Source organism: Taudactylus pleione, unplaced genomic scaffold (genome assembly GCF_031769625.1).
Source record: "Taudactylus pleione unplaced genomic scaffold, aTauple2 ptg000032l, whole genome shotgun sequence".
Lineage (NCBI taxonomy): Eukaryota > Metazoa > Chordata > Amphibia > Anura > Myobatrachidae > Taudactylus > Taudactylus pleione.
This window is the reverse complement of record NW_028284434.1, coordinates 9,825,839-9,847,579: the sequence shown is the minus strand read 5'-3', so window position 1 is coordinate 9,847,579 and position 21,741 is coordinate 9,825,839. Positions and strand designations below refer to the sequence as shown.

General features: G+C 44.0%; 1 protein-coding gene across 4 annotated transcripts in view; it reads right to left on the bottom strand.

Annotated features, from left to right (window-relative positions):
- RSPH10B (radial spoke head 10 homolog B) overlaps positions 1–21,741 on the bottom strand; it is a 61,853-nt gene that overhangs the window by 20,709 nt on the left and 19,403 nt on the right. For 3 of the 4 annotated variants that reach the window (XM_088451960.1, XM_088451958.1, XM_088451959.1), the window contains 7 exons: positions 13,100–13,175; positions 12,955–13,023; positions 10,322–10,495; positions 10,119–10,204; positions 8,838–8,958; positions 6,932–7,108; positions 5,644–5,785 (listed from right to left, as the gene is read on the bottom strand). In XM_088451960.1, the coding sequence (XP_088308086.1) occupies positions 5,644–5,785; positions 6,932–7,108; positions 8,838–8,958; positions 10,119–10,204; positions 10,322–10,495; positions 12,955–13,020 (766 nt within the window). In that variant the 5' untranslated portion in view covers positions 13,021–13,023; positions 13,100–13,175. The remainder of the gene's footprint in view (positions 1–5,643; positions 5,786–6,931; positions 7,109–8,837; positions 8,959–10,118; positions 10,205–10,321; positions 10,496–12,954; positions 13,024–13,099; positions 13,176–21,741) is intronic. The other variant, XM_088451961.1, reaches the window with a different exon arrangement.

Sequence of the window (21,741 nt, the reverse complement as noted above, 5' to 3'; positions counted from 1 at the left end):
GGAGTTATGCCGCCTGTTTAAAATTGACCAGTTAAGAACCTCTGTGTACCATCCCCAGACCGATGGGTTAGTGGAGAGGTTTAATACAACTTTAAAACACATGCTAAGGAAAGTAGTGGACAAAGATGGTAGAGATTGGGATTACTTGTTATCTTATTTGCTGTTGGCCATAAGAGAGGTTCCCCAATCCTCCACAGGGTTTTCCCCTTTTGATTTATTGTATGGGAGACATCCAAGGGGATTACTTGACATTGCCAAAGAGACATGGGAGGGGCAGTCCAGTCCGTATAAAACAGTTATTGAGCATGTTTCTCAAATGCAAGAAAGAATTGCTGCTGTGGTGCAGATAGTAAGAGAGCACTTGAAACAGGCACAGCAGAGGGTATACAACCACCATGCTTGCTTACGCAACTTTGCTCCTGGGGACAGAGTGTTGGTGTTAGTTCCCACAGTAGAAAGTAAACTTTTGGCTAAATGGCAAGGACCCTTTGAAATCTTAGAATAAGTGGGGCAGGACAATTATAAAGTTTACCAGCCGGGGAAAAGAAAGCCAGAACAGATATACCATGTAAATCTTATAAAACCCTGGAAGGATAGAGCAGCACTGTCAGCCGTCCGAGCCCCTCCAGTAAGCCCAGGGCCCATGGTACCTGAAGTGACAGTGGCAAAACCCTCTCAGCCAGTTTCTCCTCCTGTCCTCAGCTCTGGCTCATCTGGAGTTTTTTTTGTTGCTCTGGCTCCGAGCCCTGCCCCTTGACTATTCATATAGTTTTTACCATCAAATTCTTTTGATGCAATGGTTAGTTACCATTGCATCGAAAGATTCTATGGTGGAAGCACTGCCATCATTTGATGGTGGGCTTCCGATGTCCATCCCTAGGGGGGAGGTTTAGGCACTAAGGGGGGAGGGTTAGGTTTAGACACTTACCGGGAGGGTTAGGGTGCGGGGTGGGGAGGGTTAGTATCTGGTTGCAGTAAAGGAGGGTTAGGGGGTAAATAGGGCTGGGGAACAGTACTTACCATTCCCCTGTTGGGACTGTAAGCATTGGGATGCCACTGTCAGTATACTGACAGCCGGCATCCCAAGTGTCGGGGTATCATACCCAACCCATGTAAACCTTATTTTAGAGTGTCCGACATGAACACAGTAGCAGGACCACAGTTTTAGAAAGAAATTAAAAAAATATTTTGCGCCTCAGCATTGCAACACTCGGGGCCAAATAAACAATGGGACTACAGCCCCAAGCCTTCACATAAAAATAGGCCCAACATCATAACAGCATGATGATTACCAGGCCGGCACACCCAGGAAAGGATACATGACAGTGCCATTTCTGCACTCAGCTTTGGTAAAAAAGTTGCTGCTTGATATAAAACAGTCACTTATCAGTTGTATCTGCTGATATGACACCTCACAGTGTAAAGTAAGGTTATTCTACCCTAAATACTATATATAAGTAATGGTAGGTACAGTAAATAGATAAACAGTTGTTAAAGAGATATCAGAGGTGAAATGCAGTTAGGTTGTGGTTTTTCACTTCAGCAGACTGATCATGTGACTAACTAACATATACAACTTTTGTGATGTTAGTCAGCTTTGATATAAAAACCATGATTTGGTAAAAAAAAAAAAATCCCAGTTATCAGCTATATTTGCTGATGTGACTTTGCACTTGTAAAATAATCTTATTTTAGCCTAAATGTTATATAAAGCTAATGTTAGATAGATAGATAGATAGATAGCAGTGGTGAAATGCAGGCACGCTGTATCTGTTGACATGACATCACACTGTAAGAGTAAGCTTTATTTTAGCCTTAATATCTAAAAATAATGATACATAGATAGACAGACAGACAGATAGATGTCACACTCCAGACTATTAAAACCACTTTCTTACTGCTCCGATGCCTGACCAGGATAGCACAGAGGTCCGCTCATGCTGCACATCACTCCTGGCTGGTTCTGAAGTCTGACTGTGTTGCTCCTGCCCCGTCCACTCAGTGTCCTGTTACTAAGCATGGAGATGGCTCTCCGCAGCCTCTTGCTCACAGCGTGGCTTCCCAGCATGATGGTACACAGGCTGCATGCCAGAGTTCCCTCATAAACAACAGTATGGCGCAGCCATGTTGGACTCTGTCACTAGACGTTCTTCCTCCACTCAGAGTGCTGCTCCCAGACCAGCTGATCGCAGCATCCAATCCCTGGGGATCCTCCCCTATAAATTCCATTTCCAGACTGGCCTTTGTTGCCAGTACAACGTCGCTTCTTGCTAAAGTTATAGCTCAGTGCTGAACTCCCAGGTACTCTGTATCTGAACGGTCCCAGTCTGTTATATCCATTTCCTATATCTGGTAAACAAGTCTCCTATACCATCTTACACACCAGTCTGGTTTCTACCACTGAGACTGTTCTAGCCAATACCTCCAACCATCGGTCTTATCCGATGCTTCCAACATTGAACTCATATCAGTTAAGTTCCTCAATTCATCAACATCAGTATCAACTGATCAAGGTCATCAATTCTTCGACATTGGATTCAAATCCATCAAGTTCTTCAAATCACCAACATCGGTCTCTGGGCCTGATTCAGAGCCGGAGGCTATTTGCGCTCGCTCGTTTAGAAAAAGGGGATGGCTATTTAAATTGACCGTTCGCTCTTTGCGGTCTGTTGACGCCTCTATGTCTGAACGAGCGAACAAAACATGCGGACGTTATGTTGAAAAAAACGCCCCCTGGCCGCTCGCATCATACGTCATCTCCGCTATTTATTTGATTAATCGAGTACATCGAAAGGCGTATGAACTGCTCGCTATTCTTGTGGTTGCATTTTCCTACCGCAATCATGCGAGCAGTTCTGTCTAAAAGACACCCAACTGACGTGGTCGATGACACTACTTTGTTAATTATGCACTCCCATAAAACGCCCGTTTTGACCGTTTGGCACGCCTGTGTTCAGATCTCCACTCCCCGTTTTCAAGCACCTTCCCCTGTTACCACCCACAAACGCCTCATCCTGTCACTCAAATTAGCAGGCATTCGCTATTTTGCAAGCACACGATTTTCGACCGCACTGACTGGTTCGCGCATGCATACTAAAACCCGTACGCATGCGCAGTTGTGCGAACATCGCTCGGAGCGAACGAGCAGCCGCTTACGAGCGGCTCTGAATCAGGCCCTCAAACCGATCCAGTTTTCAATCCAGCATCATCTGTCCCAATTCCATTCTGCTCATTCAGTATTATCATCTCCAGTTCTCATTCCAACCTGCTGTTTAATAAAGACATTCCATTCTTGTTCTCGCTTTCGGGCCCATCACCCTCTGCAGCTCCTCTACCTCCTCACAGCATTACATGAGGAAGTCCTGGCTCAAGTCACACAGGTTTATTCACACCTCCTAAGTCTCCTCTTCAGCCTCCCATGCCTGTTCCAGCCCAAACCAACCCTCAGACGTGACAATAGAAAGATAAGTAGATAGGTATGTTGAGATTGATCATCTCAGTAGGCTGATCATTTTACTATCTAACATCATAAATAGCCTTTGTGAAGTCATTCAATTTTATTGCTTGGTATAAAACAGTTATCAGCTGTATTCGATTATCTGACTTGCAGGTTGAGATTTATCACCTAAGTAAAGCTGGCCACACATCTAAAGATTATCTGTCCAACCAGCCAACTAGTTGATTGGTTGGAATGAAAATCTGATAACGCATGGGAGTAAATGATGATCAGCAATTTGCTCCTAATTGCCAGGAAACAGATGAAAATGGTCGTTCAGACAAGTTTGTTAAATGTTTGATCTAAACAATTTGTTCAAACAACAGTATTTGTCCATTTTCCGGCGTTTGGGAGCAAATTGCTGATTGTCATTTGCTTTCATACCTTACCATATTTTCATTCCAACCAATTCAACTAGTTGGCTGGTTGGAGAGATAGTCTTTAGATGTGTGGCCATCTTTAGCTTATCAAGTGACTGCTTAACATCATAGAAAGCTTTTGTGATGTCACTCAGCTTTGCATATAACATTCACTGCTTATTAAAGAACTATTATTTATCAGCTCTATCTGGTTAAGCTGATTTTAACCTAAATTTTATATGAACATAATGTTAGATAGATAGCTGCAGTGAAATGGAGGCATGTTTACATTTATCACCTCAGTAGGCTGAACATGTGACTTGCTAACATCATAAACAGCCTTTGTGAAGTCACTTAGTTTTAGTATCAAAGTCACTGCTTGGTATAGATATGTTTGTTATCAGCTGTGTCTGCTGATATGTCTTACTAAAACTGAATTAAAAAATAGTCTTACATGAAAGAAATGGACTTGTACATATCTCAATTCAAATAAACATTTGAAACTCTGGTCTTTTGTTTCTGGTTATTTGATCCAATGGGTGGTTATTCATGCTGATAGAAAGTGATAAGTACAATGTAGTCATAAACTGATATTTCATCTCCATATTATTGTCTGTAAAACATCATTAATCTCATCCTAACCCGCTGCTACTTGCTCTGTGTCATGCCTGTTTGTCTGCCCCGCCCCTTTAGAATGTAAGCTCTCATGAGCCCTCTACTCTCTTGTGCTACTCCTTATACTGTCATCTACTCCTCACTCGGGAGCCTAACACTTGGTTGCTTGCAGCAATGTATATAAACCTTGTCCTTGTCCTGCATTATATTGTACTGTAAGTCACTTGTTGCTTGTTCACTTATCTGTGAAACACTTGTGGAGCCATATAAATAAATAATAATAATAATAGATCAACTCTTGTTTTTGATATTAGACAGAAAATGGAACGTCAGTAATTGCATGTCCTTCATGCCTATCCGCTGAAACCTGAATTCTCCACTTCAGATAATTTCTTACATACACAGCAAAACTTACACTCCATGTGCACTAGAATATCGTTGGTACGGCCAACGAACGATATTTTGTGAACTGCGTCGGCTCATGTGTACACACAATATATCTGTGAATGACGTTGTTCACAGATCTATCGTGTCGGCTGTGCAGCATGGCAGATGCAATATATCTTACAGATATATCGTGTACATCTTCCAGTGTGTACGGGTGACCCACTGCCTGATCCGCAACACTGGACGCACGAACCTACGATACTGATGCCACAAATGGGCGGGCAAATTTAAATGTCCGTCCAGTTGTAATGTCTGGTCAGCCATATCGAGCAGCCAATTGGTAAGTGCAGTGGCGTCACGGGCCACACAGGATGCCACTCGCCGAGGGGTGACACCAAAGTGCAGACTCCAACTCAGTGACAGGAGCCGGGTGCTGCACTGTAGCATTAAGTGCAGCACTCGGCTCCTGACACGGTAAGGAAGCCGTCCCTCACGGACTGCACACAATCCGCACCTCCTGCTCCCCCCCCCCCCTCTCGGTAAGAAACACAGGACCACGGGGGTTCGGGGCGTGTGGCCACGCCTCCTACCAGTGAGGCCATGCCCCCTTTCTCGTGCCCCTCACAGCATCCCTCCCCGCATCGGGTGACACCGCGGGGAGGGACGCCACTGGGTAAGTGTGTTTGCTTACCAGACCGGTTGATTGGTCTGCATGATGGCCGACCACTGGGTCGCACAGGTGTGTACCCTATAAAAGACTGCTGGAATTCCATTCCAGATACTCACCTCCACAAGCTGGACTCTGGGTCCGAATTCCACTCAGATCTGGGGTATTTACTCTGTCATATGTAAATTTTGGATATTCGGATATCTGATCTTCCACAAATTCACCAACATAGACCTTTCCATTTTTAAAAATAAACTTGCCCTGAAAATCACAAAAAATAAAATAAAAAATTGCATATATTTAGTTAACATTTTGCCCAGAGCCTCTCACTGATCTATTATGGTCAGGTAGGAAGGGGAGAAGTCTAATGAAGAACACAAACATGGGCCCATCGGTCGTGATGGTTGCTCCTTTAGCCAAGCTGCTATAGCTGAAGCTTACAGCAGCCTGACCGGGTCCTGGTCACTTGTGCGGTCAGGAAATCTGTGTCCGCCGATGCAGACCCTGCCATCGTCCCTCCTGGGAAATGGTGGCATCATGCCCCTGTTTTCTGGAACTGTGGCCAGCCACGCTCCTGCTCCACCTCCAAATGCCGCAGCATGTCAAGCCTGCTGTGTCTTGTGGTGGTCTGCAAGTGAGATCGCAGGACCCGTTATGCACATGCACAGAACGAGTCCTGTGCATGCGCAGACCCCAAAATATCGTAGATGTGCACTAACCATTGGGTTGGCCAAGCCTCTGTGGTGGCTGTCCATACCCCTTAAAGATGGGCCCCTAAAACTATATTTCCCCTGTCCGACACTGTATATTGTGTATTTCTCTAGTCTGGAATAGTTAGCGCCAGGCTTAACCATAATAACCACCAGCTACACCTCTTTAGGAATCAAGTAAGATCCAGTAACACGGATGAATAACCAATGAAAACAACTTTGTGTTATATGCTATAGCAACACAAATACACAACTCTGGCTGATGATAACAATACATGGCTAAAGAGCAGAGGAAATGATTACTTAGTAAAGCTTGCAGGAGGACATGTACAAGTAAATGAATTAAATAAAATGAGAAATCTGGCAAAAATCACTTCATCACCAGTTTCCAGCATGACTTATAGAGATCCCAGGGGCAAATGTAATAACCTCTTGGGAGAGAGATAAAGTACCAACCAATCAGCTCCTAACTGTCATTTCTAAAACAGAGCCTGTAACATGACAGTTAGGAGCTGATTGGTTGGTACTTTATCTCTCTCCACTTTCTCTCTTTCCAAGGCTTTGTACATTTCCCCCCCCCAGTACCTTGCTGACACAGCTGGTCAGGTGACTGAGGCTGTGGCTCCTTCTTCTTCTTATATTCGTAAGTTGGCAGTTACATGAACCATTCTAAACATGCTATGATGACATCACTCACCATGCCATGTTTTTTATTGTTTTTCCACTCTCCATCATACATTGCTCCATTAGCATAATAATACCGGCCTTGTCCGTGACGTACGCCATCTACAAAGTTCCCAACATATTCATTTCTTAGGGAGTATTGTGAGCCAGGCACTCTCTTTAGGAACCAAGTGTGAGTCCCAAGACCATTCTGTTTAAAATAGACCATTTTAGAATGCAATACACATTACATCCACTAACCAATTCTTCAAAGCATATTAGCTCTCCCAGTGAAACCCCATTTCCCTAGTCTGTAAGCCCTCACAGTTTAGTTCTCTTTCTGTCCCCCAGTGCTCTACAACTTATGGTCTGTGGGCCTGATTCAGAGGTGCTCGCTATTTGCGAGCGCTCGCTCTGAATCAGGGCGGATTTTTTTTTTTAAATCCACCTCCAGGCTGGTCACCCACAGCTTTTGTGAGCGGCCTGGCAAGCTTGCGACAAGACCCTTGTGGTAGGGTCTCGGTTCCCACAAGCCCGAGTGAACATCCTGCTAGAGCTAGAGCAGGAAGTTCACTACTGACATCACGAACGATGTCAGTAGTTCCTTCGGGAACGCCTCCGTTTGTCCAGCCACCCCCCGTCCCCGCCTACAAAACAGGACGAGCTGTCGATCAACATCGACAGCCGCCCCGTTTTGTAGCGAGCCCCGAAGCGAGTGAAGTTCTCACTCGCTCCGGGGCTCGCACATGCGAACTGGCCGACCATCGACCCGCTTGCAAGCGCTGTGCGCTCGCGAGCGGGTTTGAATCAGGCCCTGTGTCTGTGATCCATTCTGTCCGCTCTCCCCAGGGATTGGGGCATTGAGTGATTTTGTTTTCATGTCACTCACTTTGTCATCTCATTATTTCAGTTTAATTTATCAATTGTATGGTCTATTTGTACTTTTTTTATATAGAATTGATGGTGTTTCAATGTAATCGCTTCCTTGTATGTACACTTGGTGGCAATATTTAAATTAATATATAATAATTATAACCAGCTTTATTATTATCTGTCAATGTCCACTGGAAATGAATGACATTATTACTGTGCTCCGATCATCATGATGGCTCATACTGGCAGCTGTTAATAATATAGCTGTATGACAGGGGCTTATATGCCCAATGGACAAGCCTTCTGGTCTTATAAATCCATGAATCTACCCATCTGAAGTCCTGCCATTTGGGCGTCCAAACCACAGACTTTTTGCACATTTCTGCTCGCCTCCTCAGATGTTGGCGACTGTTCACGCCGAACGGAGCAATGATTGAATTGCTCTGTTGGGCACCCAGTACTGACAGCCACCGGCACGAACAACTGAATCGCCACCATGGCGTCACATAGCAGTATTTTGGGTAGTGACACAGGACTGGGCAATATCCTGGAGAGATGCACACTGGCAACAAGATAGATCATCAAACATTCAAGATAGATGGGCATGGCAATAGTAGACTTATCTGCGCATATGTAAGTAATACACTAAAGCTGGGTACACACTGAGCGATGTGTACCCAGCCAACATGTTGGCCCGACATATCGCATCCTGGGTACACATCAGAACGAGGTAATGAACGACAGAACGATACCTTGTTCCATCCTTCATAACCTGTAATGGGGCAGCACGGACGACCATCTGATGTCGCAAGTGGCCGCAGGAGCGCGCATATTGGCCATACACACTGAGCAATGCGGCTGATATGTCGTTCCAATTCGTCCGGAAACGACATATGGTGCCGACATCGTCTCAGTGTGTACCCAGCTTTAGTCCCAGAAATTCCGTCAGTACAGCTTAATCAAACAACATTCAGAAGCTGGTATTATCCCCAGTCAAACATGGTCTGGGTATTACTGAGATAGGGAGGATAGTACATAATACACTAATTGCACATGTGTCTAGTTACCTGTATGCCATGCACCCACTGACCCTTGTATTCTTCATTGGAAGACAGCCACTTCATCCTCCCCATGCCATGGAATTTATTATTTTTCCATTGGCCTTCATACATGTTGCCAGACTTAAAACTACCAAAAAAAACAATAATAAACAAAAAGAAAGCTAATAGTACACATATCAATGATAATTGTGAGAAATTAGTTATGTTCACACACTTATAGACTTTCAGATGTCAGTCATACTAAATGGCCAGCTGGATGGTTTTGCTTATTTTATGAGAGGCTGTACATTTCCCAAGAGTTTGCCCAATAGCAGTGATTATGGTGAGTGATAGCCATGGAGATCACCTGGAAACTAAGCAAATCAGTAACTGACTGATGGTGAGGAGGAAACACAGATATGGTTAGGGAGCAGCTGATATTTTTCCCTGTAAATATTCAGTGCAGATTCATGTCACCAATGCAAGTAGGGGTGCAGGGTTTCAAATGCAAGATATAGCCTTATAGAGAGTGAGGGAGGAGGAATCCATACTGGAGCAGCCATCATACCACAGGACACGGTGAGTGAATACCACCAACAGGCCTACTTACTAAGACACAGGGCTAGTTTTCTATTACACCTATCAAACCAAATACTGATTTATTAATAAAATGTCACCAGAGAAATACTGGCTGGGTCGACTTCACATACCACCTCTCTGGGTCAGTCACAGGCCCAAACTTAGACCTTCAGTTTTATTAAATGAAAAGTTTAAATTAGAGTTTTATATATATATATATATATATATATATATATATATATATATATTTCTTCTGAGTGCAGCACTGGATACAGATATATGTTGATAGTGTGAGTAGGGCTTGTGAGGGCACCGGGTTCAGGTAAAGTTGTCTGTTTAGTGGCTGTGCTGGATTTCCTACAAAAGTATATATATACTGTATATATCTATATCACACAAGAGTTTGATATAAACGAGATAATAATTGTTCTGTAGAATGGCTGTTTGTTCTCACATGCATTGCACTGGCCAAAGTAACCAAACACTCATGAGTTCTGCATTAGCAAATGGAGAGCATTTCCCCTTACAGCTCAACTACCCAGAAATACAAGCACATAATCAGTTACAGTAATTAAGGACATATTTCCAGTCTGAAAGAAGCATTTTAAATGTAATTTTTTAAAAATGTGATAAAAAACTAAAATGCTTAGAAAAGCAAGTCATGTGTACAACAGTCCCAGGAATATGTTATCAGAAAGAGGACATGACCGTACCACATGGAGTACTTACCACTGCACTCCCCATCCCTCCTTGGTCTTAAGTTTCCACTCCCCCTCATACCATGATGTTCCTTCCGCATTGTAGAAAATGGTACCCTGCAATGATACGTCAAGTGTTATATCCAAGAGTATCCACGTTGTGCCTGCCAACCTAACTAAGCCTTTTACTATTAGTAATATGATTATTTATTTATACATATATTTACAGTGTACCTTCCCATGTCTTATGCCCTTGTGCCATTCTCCTACATATGAAATAATCTGATCACTAGCCATGTAGATGCCAGTTCCGTGTCTGAGCCCCTTGTACACCTGTCCTTCATAGCGACTGCCATTTGGCCATGTATATACACCATATCCCATTGGACAGTTCATGGAAAATTCTCCCTGTAGCAAAAAGACGAGAATAAAATAGAAAGGTATATATCAGTATTGTCATTTAAGTTTACCAGGTATTTCTCAGTCACATGGGTAATCCTTATCCAAATAAGAGGTCAACATCATTTAAATCAACACATCTTAGCCAATGAAATTAATAACTAAATATTCAGTAGACAACAAGTCAACAGTGGAAAACAAATATTTTATAGAATAGACCTAGAAGTACTCCCAAACACCCTTCTGTTATACACCAGACCTCTACCAGGAGACCATTATTGTTAAAGCTGTTATTCCACCACCTCTTCTCAACAGCATCCTATGGCTCCTAATATAAGCCACTGATGGAGAGCTAGATTAGAGAATGAAAGTGAACATAGGGCCTGGTTCAGAGATGTATGCTATTGCCACCGTACATGCAAATCTGTACACCGCGCCTGTATGAATATATGCAAATGTCGCAGACGCCTAGATATTTATGGAGACTCCCACCGGAGTTATCACCTAGAAGTCAGGTCAGGCTTATGGAAAGGAAGCGCTCTCTGCTAATCGCAGTATGGGGTAGCAGTCCCAGTGAGAGAAAGCACCTGCCCTTGGACTGCCTGTCTGGTGGTTGATTAGTATACTGCACTTCCAATGGGAAGCCACTGCCACTGCCTGGGAAGACATCCAGAGCACCGGTTAACTTCACTGGGTGAGGCAGATTAAGTAAATCTGCTACTGCTAGGTACTATTTTTATAGCAAAGGAATAGGTATAAAGTCACAGATTAAGCATAACGATGCATGGCGCCGGTCATTCATATCAAACCTGTCTTTGCCTTTATTACTGTAGAACACAGCTTCCCAAACTCTGCCATTACAGTCCAGGTTTTAAGGTTCAGATGGTTAAATCAAATTGACTGAGGTACTAATTAAGTCACCTGCGCTCAAGCATGGATATCCTTAAAACGTAGACTGTAAATGGCAGAATTTGGGAACCTCTGCTGTAGAAGGTGTACTTTTTCCTCCATTTTGCTACTTTTTCCTCAATTTTGTGTCTTAGTTCACTTATAGTGTACTAGGGGCCTGATTCATTACGGATCACTATTGCAGCTGCGATTTCGCACGAAAATATGCTAATGAATGCTAGCGCAAAGACGTTGCACAGCCAGCATAGAGACGCCCATTACCGCTATCTCACATGCGTAATAACCTGCAGTCCTGCGTATACATCGGGAATATCAAGTAACATCGGCCCCTCACGCACAATTACAACAGGTCTGACCTTACTCAGAAATTGCTAGCCTCGTCGCACGCAGTGAGTACACAAGCTGCGTATGCTGTCGCAGTGGCTAATGTATGCACGCCCATGCAACGGCATTCAAACGGACAGGCACGACTACCCCGTCACCACCCCCAAACGCTCCCAGCCTGTCACTCACTCTGCGATGGATTTCTATCTGCGTACTGTAGGTGACAGTGCTATCGCAATGCTAACTCACGCGTGCGCAGTGAGGTGCATGTGCTGTACGCACCATCGTCCGATCTGCGTACGCTGTTGCAGTTGTGATCCATAATGAGTCAGGCCCGAGCTAGTTAGGATTAATGTTTTGGCATGGCTAAGTTGCAAGTCTGTGGTGATTTGAGGATAGGTGTATGTGGACACATCTGTATTCTTTTCTTCCTGTAATTTATGCTCTACGCTTATGCTATACTAGCCATATATAATGCAGGCTTGCCTACCCTCCCGATTTGGCTGGGAGCCTCCCGATTTTCGGGTGCCGCTCCCGGCCCCCCGGAAAGGCAGACTAGCCTCCCGGAAGTCTCTGACCCTCCCTACCTCCCCCCTGAAACATCTAGAAACCTCCGCAGCGGGGGGGGGGGGTGGTGACGCGATTCGCGCTGAATCGCGTCATCGTGGCCCCACCGCCTGCTTCACAACACCGAAAATAACGGCATTGTGAAGAGGGGGCGGAGCCATGATGACGCAATCGTGCGGCCCCGCCCCCGGCTCCACCCTCAATGAGAAACAACCTGCCCGGCCCCCGCCCCAGGCTCCGCCCCCAATGGCCGGCCGCGCCCCCCGCTGTTGGCCAACAATCAGCTCCCTCCCGGAAGGCTGGAGCTGATTGTCGGCAAGTATGATATAATGACTAAAACTGTTCATAATAATATTTTTCATTTTTTTGCAATAAAGTTGATTTCTTAAACAGTTGCATGCCTACAAATATCCAAATGGTCAAAAAATATTACACTTAAAATATACAGTGAACAGAATAATATAGGACAAAGCATGCATAAGAAAGCCACCGCTAGAACAAAGTATTCAAACTTTAAATAAAGGTACAATATATTTATTCTAAATTCAGGTAATTCTGTAGCTGAAGTGCTAAACCGATAGAGATCTCAATTACATACTTAAAAGTAATACAGTTGGAAAACATACAGATATATACACAATAGTTAAACAAAAAAAGCGCTATATTACCTCATACTTCAGCCCATCTGTCCAAGTGTATGTTCCTTTGCCATGCATAAAACCTTCAGAAAACATGCCCTGCAAATTAAGAATTGAATATGTAGGTTTTCTAGGCAAATACATGAAATAAATGATAATATGTAAATAAACTCACACTATAAATATTTCCATCTTTGTAATAAGCAACACCTTCCCCTTCATATAAGCCATTCACCAATTCCCCTTCATACCTACAAAATAAGACAGAAAACTATAACCATGGAAACATAATGCACATTACACACACAGAAATACAGACCATACCGCTGCTACCTGCACAAAGAGAAGGAATGGGGGAAGCGGATTCAGAGTTGCACGCTAATGCAGCTGCCGCTGCTGTGTATACTTGTACGCAGCTGTAATGTGAAAATATGCAAATGTCGCAACTGCTGGGAGATGTATTGAGACGCCCACCTGCGGCATTGCAAATCTAAGCATCTGCGTAATATGTTGCAGCATCTGCGTACAAAGACGCAGCATCGGTTGCAGATCATTAGATTGTTGCAGTCCTGAGTGAGCCTATGGTCCTGCAGGATGGCCGTGGGAATTGAGACGCAGAATAGTGGTGTTCCTACCTCGTTAGACATCTGGTGCGGAGAGTAGTGATGGCTGGGTATCATAGTTCGCGCTCCGTGGAGACGGGGCTTGGCCTCACGGAGGGGGTGTGGCCTAGCAGGAGGGGCGTGGCCTCGTGGTTAGAGTCCCATTTTTTTTATCACACCGGAGGTGCGGGTTACCCCCGGGCACCAGCCTGTCTGAAGTGCCGGCTCCCTCACTGTGTAAGGAGCCGAGTGCTGCACGTAATTCTACAGTGCAGTACCCAGCTCCTGTCACTGAGGGGGAGTCTGCACCTTGGTGTCACCCCTCAGCGAGTGACACCCGGGTGCAGCCTACACCCCCCCTTGTGACTCCACTGCGCCAGAGCCATAGTCCTTGCGTGCAGTGTGAGCCGCCTTCAAAATGGTTGCAACACGCCTGCATTCCTTGCTGCCACTCCCCTTTTACATCCCTCAAACGCTTCCTGACTGCCAATCACACTGCAAATAAATAGTCGCTGTGAGCAACTAAGATAATGGTCCTTGACGAATGCGCAGTGTGACGTAGACGCACACATGGTTTAATGATAATTGCTCAACTCCGTAAACATCGGAATAGTGTACAACTCTCAATCAGGCTCGGGGTGCGTTAGCCACTCTGCAGAAGCTGAGATGCAGGTCCGTTCCTGGACAAGTAGCCATAAGCATTTGAATATAAGTTGTGTACACTTTAAAGACAAATGTTCTAACTTTAAGTTGATTGGATCAGTCAATATGTTCAAAACTACTTTCTCAGGTAAAAAGATAAATAATAAAATTAAAAAATAAATAAAAAAAAACTAGATTCAGTAGCTTTAGACACCTGCCTTTAGTTGTCAAATTGCAGCCACAGCCCTTGGGACAGTTACAGTTTTGGACCTAATGCTGGGTACACACTACTACAGTTTGTTCGAACAACGAACGGTATTGGTAGCGGATCGGCGCGTGTATACACCCAGTATTTCTGTGAACGACATTGCACAGCTGATGGCAATATATCATGCAGATAATATATATCGGTGCATCTGGCTGTGTGTACAGGCGACACTCCGACCACTGTATACTGGCTGCAGGGACCACCAATAGTGACATTACAACTGGACAGGCAAATTTAAATGTCTGCCTAGTTGTTATGTCAGCCAAGACGCCCCACCGATGGCGTGATGGCTGGTCAGCCGCTATGTCTTTAAGTGTGTACCCAGTTTATCTCTCCCGTACCTCTATCCTTTAAATGTCAAAAATGTCTCTATACTTATGTTTAAAACAGGTCTGTATTGATTATTGACTTTTAATTATCTCTTATAATTGCATCCACTAGGTAAATATTTTGTAAATAACCAGTAAATTGTAATATTTACAGTTGTGTCTTATAAAGATGCATTGGGCCTAAAGGGGCACACACACCAGGTGACAGATTGTCCGATCCTCTGATCGGAAACGGCGATCCGCCATTTGGAAATGCAGACCGGCAGCCAATGTTCTTCGGTCAGTCGGTAGATTGGTGAAATTCTACATGTTAAATTTCACCGTTCTGCAAATGACGATCATAATTTGATTGTGATAGGCAAATCAGTGAAATTTCACCGATCCTCCAACCCCGGCATCTGGGGATCGCAGTATTGCGACGATCAGTCACTGGTGTATGGGGGACTTCATTCAGATTTGGGAATAGAGTATAGGCCCCCATACACCAGCAATCAGAAAACTACAATTGAATGATTTGACGCCCGGTTTCATTTCCCAATCTAGCAATCTTCACCCATGCATTACAGATCTTTTTTAGTGATTTGCAGATCATTTTCAGGAAAGGCAGATCTGTCATTCTTGAAAGGTTCATCATTTTACTAGCAACGGTTGGCAAATCAGCTGATCATTACAATACACTAGCAATCTACAGCCCTGATTGCTTGGTGAAATCCAACATGTTGGACAACATGATTTGGCGATTGCCATTAAAAAGTGATCCGGAAAGCACATACATCGCCAAATTGCCCCAATCCATTGCAGGTGTATGGGGGCCTTAAAGCTGGCCATACACGGGACGATTTTTAACACGATTTTGGCAGTTTCTACAGGTTGGACAGACCAATCGTTTGCAAATAGTTGTATTTTGAGTCTTCTGCGACCCTGATGCACGTCCCCGCCGTCGTCTAGTTGGATCGTAGATCAGATGGTTTTGCAGACAGATCTCAACTGATCGTGTATGATGTGATACACTTCTATGCATATTATCTTATGATCTTAATGATCAATCGTACACCATTTGACCACATCTTATGAAGAATTTCAAGGGAAATCGTACAACTGATCTTACCAACTTTGAATCTCACCGTGTATGGGGGCCCTAAGATAGAGCAAGTAATTTTGCACATGGACAAACCATGTTGAATTGCAAGGGGTGCAAATACATAAACTTTTTTTTTGCATGGTGGGTAAATACTGGATGCTTTTACATGTATCCCACAAATGCTAAACATCTTTATTTTTACACTGCAATTAAGATTTCAGTTTGGACAAACCTCCCAAATCTAAATCTATCTGCTGTTTCTTAAGGCCCTTATACATCAGCAATCAGAAAACCACAATTGAATGATTTGACGATTTGTGCCCCGATTTAACAATTTCCCAATCTAGCAATCTGCACCCATACATTACAGATAATTTTCAGTGACTTGCAGATCATTTTCAGGAAAAGACAGATCTCCCAATCTTGGAAGGCTCTTCATTTTACTAGGAACGGTCGGCAAATCGGTTGATTCTTGCCATACACTAGCAGTCTACAGTCCCGATTGGTCGGTGAAATCCAACATGTTGGACAACCTGATTTGGCGATTGTGATCACTTTTTGATCGCAATTGTCAATTGGGGGAGCACATACAGTCAGGTGCATAAATATTGGGACATTGACAGAATTTTCATATCTTGGCCTCTATTCACCACCACAATGGCTTTGAAATGAAACAAACAAGATGTGCTTTAACTGCAGACTTTCAGATTTAATTTGAGGGTAATTACATCCAAATCAGGTGAACGGTGTAGGAATTACAACGGTTTCTATATGTGCCTCCCACTTTTTAAGGGGCCAAAAGTAATGGGACTATCAACTCAAAAGCTATTTCATGGGCAGGTGTGGGCTATTCCCTCATTATTTCATTATCAATTAAGCAGGTAAAAGGTCTGGAGTTGATTCTAGGTGTGACATTTGCATTTGGAAGCAGTTGCTGTTGACTCTCAATATGAGATCCAAAGAGCTGTCACTATCGTGAAACAAGCCATCATTAGGCTGAAAAATCAAAACAAACCCATCAGAGAGAGAGCAAAAACATTAGGTGTGGCCAAATCAACTGTTTGGAACATTCTTAAAAAGAAAGAACGCACCGGAGAGCTCAGCAACACCAAAAGACCCAGAAGAACACGGAAAACAACTGTGGTAGATGACAGAAGAATTATTTCCCTGGTGAAGAAAAACCCCTTCACAACAGTTGGCCAAATCAAGAACACTCTCCTGGAGGTAGGTGTATATGTGTCAAAGTCAACAATCAAGAGAAGACTTCACAAGAGTGAAAATAGAGGGTTCACCACAAGATGTAAACCATTGGTGAGCCTCAAAAACAGGAAGACCAGATTAGAGTTTGCCAAACAACATCTAAAAAAGCCATTACAGTTCTGGAACAACATCCTATGAACAGATGAGACAAAGATCAACTTGTACCAGAGTGATGGGAAGAGAAGAGTATGGAAAAAGAAAGGAACTGCTCATGATCCAAAACATACCACCTCATCAGTGAAGCATGGTGGTGGTAGTGTCATGGCATGGGCATGTATGGCTGCCAATGGAACTGGTTCCCTTGTATTCATTGATGATGTGACTGCTGACAAAAGCAGCAGAATGAATTCTTAAGTGTTTCGGGCAATATTATATGCTCATATTCAGTCAAATGCTTCAGAACTCATTGGACGGCGCTTCACAGTGCAGATGGACAATGACCCGAAGCATACTGTAAAAGCAACCAAAGAGTTTTTTAAGGCTAAAAAGTGGAATGTTATGTAATGGCCAAGTCAATCCCCTGACCTGAATCCGACTGAGCATGCCCCAAGAACAAGCAGGGAAAATGCCCCAAGAACAAGCAGGAACTGAAGACCTTTGCAGTAGAGGCCTGGCAGAGCATCACCAGGGATGAAACCCAGCGTCTGGTGATGTCTATGCGTTCCAGACTTCAGGCTGTAATTGCCTGCAAAGGATTTGCAACAAAGTAATAAAAAGTGAAAGTCAGATATAGGATTGTTTAGTTTGTCCCATTACTTTTGGCCCCTTAAAAAGTGGGAGGCACATATAGAAACCGTTGTAATTCCTACACCGTTCACCTGATTTGGATGTAATTACCCTCAAATTAAATCTGAAAGTCTGCAGTTAAAGCACATCTTGTTTGTTTCATTTCAAAGCCATTGTGGTGGTGAATAGAGGCCAAAATATGAAAATTCTGTCAATGTCCCAATATTTATGCACCTGACTGTACATTTGCGATTTATCAGGACAATCATTGCCAAATTGTCCCATTTGTACGGGGGCCTTAACTCTATTCCCAAATCTGAATCAAACACATTATATGATAACTCCTGTCCAATTTACCAAGTTGCATGGGTGTGCTTATAAAAGCATGAAAAAAAGGGTCTCCTATGTAGGACGAATCTTAAGTATCCAGTTTCGGCCATTTGAAATGTTGAAAGTCATGCAAAGTGGCTGTATTTAGAAAACAATGGATGAATCTTCCACCATGAGTTTGAGGATGAAACATAAATGCAGAAAAATATAGATGCACTTTATCACACCTACCAAGATTAAATAAATATTTCATGTGCATATCTTCTGTTCATTTATCCATGCGATGTACAGCACATATAGCTGGACATGTGGATATTACAACCCTCAAGAGATAATGCAGATGCCTCTGGTACATGGACCAATGGAAATTGTACTGAATATATACTTCTCGTTCAACAAAGGGGCATTTAAAAAAAACAGACAGTACCTGAAAATCTGTATAAATTATAATGCTGTGATATATTTAGGTCTATACTGTAGGGCACAGGTTCTCAAACTCGGTCATGTGCATGTTTTCCAGGTCTCCTCACAGATCACATGTGAAATAATTATCTCCACCTGTGGATATTTTAAAATGTGTCAGTGAGTAATGAATACACCTGTGCACCTGCTGGGTGACCTGCAAAATGTGACCTGTGTGGGGTCCTGAGAACCGAGTTTGAGAACCACTGCTGTAGGGCATTACAGAATAAAACACCATTACCAGTTGTTATTCAATATGTCATTTATCCAAAAACAATATAAAACTAGGGGTGTGCACCGGCCACTTTTCGTGTTTTGTGTTTTGGTTTTGGATCTGGATCTTTCTTCGTGTTTTGGATCTGGATTGCTTTTGCCAAAACCACCCTTCCGTGTTTTGGGTTCTGGGTTTTGTGTTTTGGATCTGTATTTTTTTGAAAAAAAGCATAAAAACAGCTAAAATCACAGAATGTGTTGGTTTTTCTGCTCCTATGCTATTATTAACCTCAATAACCTTAATTTCCACTAATTTCCAGTCTATTCTGAACACCTCACACCTCACAATAGTGTTTTTATGTCCAAAAGGTTGCACCGAGGTAGCTGGATGACTATGCTAAGCAACACGAGTGGGCGGCACAAACACGTGGTCCATCTAGGAGTGACACTGCAGTGGCAGACAGGATGGCAGTTTGAAAAACTAGGCCCCAAACAGTACATAATACAAAGAAAAAAAAGAGGTGCAAGATGGAATTGTCCTTGGAACCTCCCACCCACCCTTATGTTGTATAAACAGGACATGCACACTTTAACAAACCAATCATTTCAGCACCAGGGTCTGCCACACGACTGTCGCTGAAATGATTGGTTAGTTTGGGCCCCCACAAAACAAGCTGGCAATTAATCTGGTCCTGCACAAACTGGCTCTACGGAGGCAAGGTGTCGTCCTCAATCTCCTCCTCATTCACCGATTCCTCACCCTCTTCAGTGTTGTGTACACCCTCATCCTCACAGAGTATTAATTCGTCCCCGCTGGAATCCACCACCACAGGTCCCTCTGTACGTTCTGGAGGCTGGTCTCCCTGGATGAGTTGATAATTCATTTTTATGAACATCATCTTCTCCACATTTTGTGGAAGCAATCTCCTAAGCCTTTCGCTGACAAGGTTCTCGGCTGCACTAAACACTCTTTCGGAGTACACACTGGAGGGGGGGCAACTCAGGTAAAATAGAGCCAGTTTGTACAGGGGCCTCCAAATTGCCTCTTTTTCCTGCCAGTACAGGTACGGACTGCCTGACATGCCTACTTGGATGCTGTCACCGATGTAATCCTTTAACAGACAGACGCACGCTTGTCGCTGCTGCTTTGAGGATGCAGGTGCGGCTACAGCCACACAATTCATAAAGACAAAAAAAAAAGAATTTTTTATTTTTTGTGGAGAGCACTTTGAGGGTTACACCACCCTTTAACAGACAGACGCACACAATTCACAAACACAGAAAAAAAAAATATTATTTGGAGTGCACTTTGGGGGTTACAGCACCCTTTAACGGACGAGCCAGCCGGCCCTTTACTTATGACACAGGCGCACGCTTGACGCTACTTTGTTGATGCACGTGCGGCTACTGCGCACACAATTCACAAACACAGAAAAAAAAATATTATTTGGAGTGCACTTTGGGGGTTACAGCACCCTTTAACGGATGAGCCAGCCGGCCCTTTACTTATGACACAGGCGCACGCTTGGCGCTAATTTGTTGATGCACGTGCGGCTACTGCGCACACAATTCACAAACACAAAAAAATATATATATTATTTGGAGTGCACTTTGGGGATTACAGCACCCTTTAACGGACGAGCCAGCCGGCCCTTTACTTATGACACAGGCACACGCTTGGCGCTACTTTGTTGATGCACGTGCAGCTACTGCGCACACAATTCACAAACACAAAAAAATATATATATTATTTGGAGTGCACTTTGGGGGTTACAGCACCCTTTAACGGACGAGCCAGCCGGCCCTTTACTTATGACACAGGCGCACGCTTGGCGCTACTTTGTTGATGCACGTGCGGCTACTGTGCACACAATTCACAAACACAAAAAAAGATATATATTATTTGGAGTGCACTTTGGGGGTTACAGCACCCTTTAACGGACGAGCCAGCCGGCCCTTTACTTATGACACAGGCGCACGCTTGGCGCTACTTTGTTGATGCACGTGCGGCTACTGCGCACACAATTCACAAACACAGAAAAAATATATATTATTTGGAGTGCACTTTGGGGGTTACAGCACCCTTAAACGGACGAGCCAGCCGGCCCTTTACTTATGACACAGGTGCACGCTTGGCACTACTTTGTTGATGCACGTGCAGCTACTGCGCACACAATTCACAAACACAGAAAAAAAAAATATTATTTGGAGTGCACTTTGGGGGTTACAGCACCCTTTAACGGACGAGCCAGCTGGCCCTTTACTTATGACACAGGCGCATGCTTGGTGCTACTTTGTTGATGCACGTGCGGCTACTGCGCACACAATTCACAAACACAAAAAAATATATATATTATTTGGAGTGCACTTTGGGGGTTACAGCACCCTTTAACGGACGAGCCAGCCGGCCCTTTACTTATGACACAGGCGCACGCTTGGCGCTACTTTGTTGATGCACGTGCGGCTACTGCGCACACAATTCACAAACACTAAAAAAAATATATATTTTTTTTTAACTTGGGGGGAGCACCCCTGATGGACAGAGCACCCCCTGGACAACACTACAGCACCCCTTTAGGACTGGGACACTGCACAGGACTTTGGAGTGGACACAGCCCCTATGGACAACTGACTGCACAACACAGCCCAGCCAGCCCCTATGGACTTTGGAGGAGTGTACAGAGCCGCTATGGACAACAGCAGCACAGCACAGCACAACACTGCACTACACTACACAGCCCAGCCAGCCCTAACTCCCACCCTCCCTCTTCACTGTTCACAGCCGAGTGAAAAAATGGCGCCGACGCGGGTACCTTATATAGAATCCAAAACCCGCGAGACCCGGAAGGCGGGATGATGACGTTTTGCCTCGATTTCAGATCCGAGTCAGGCGGGAAAAGTCGA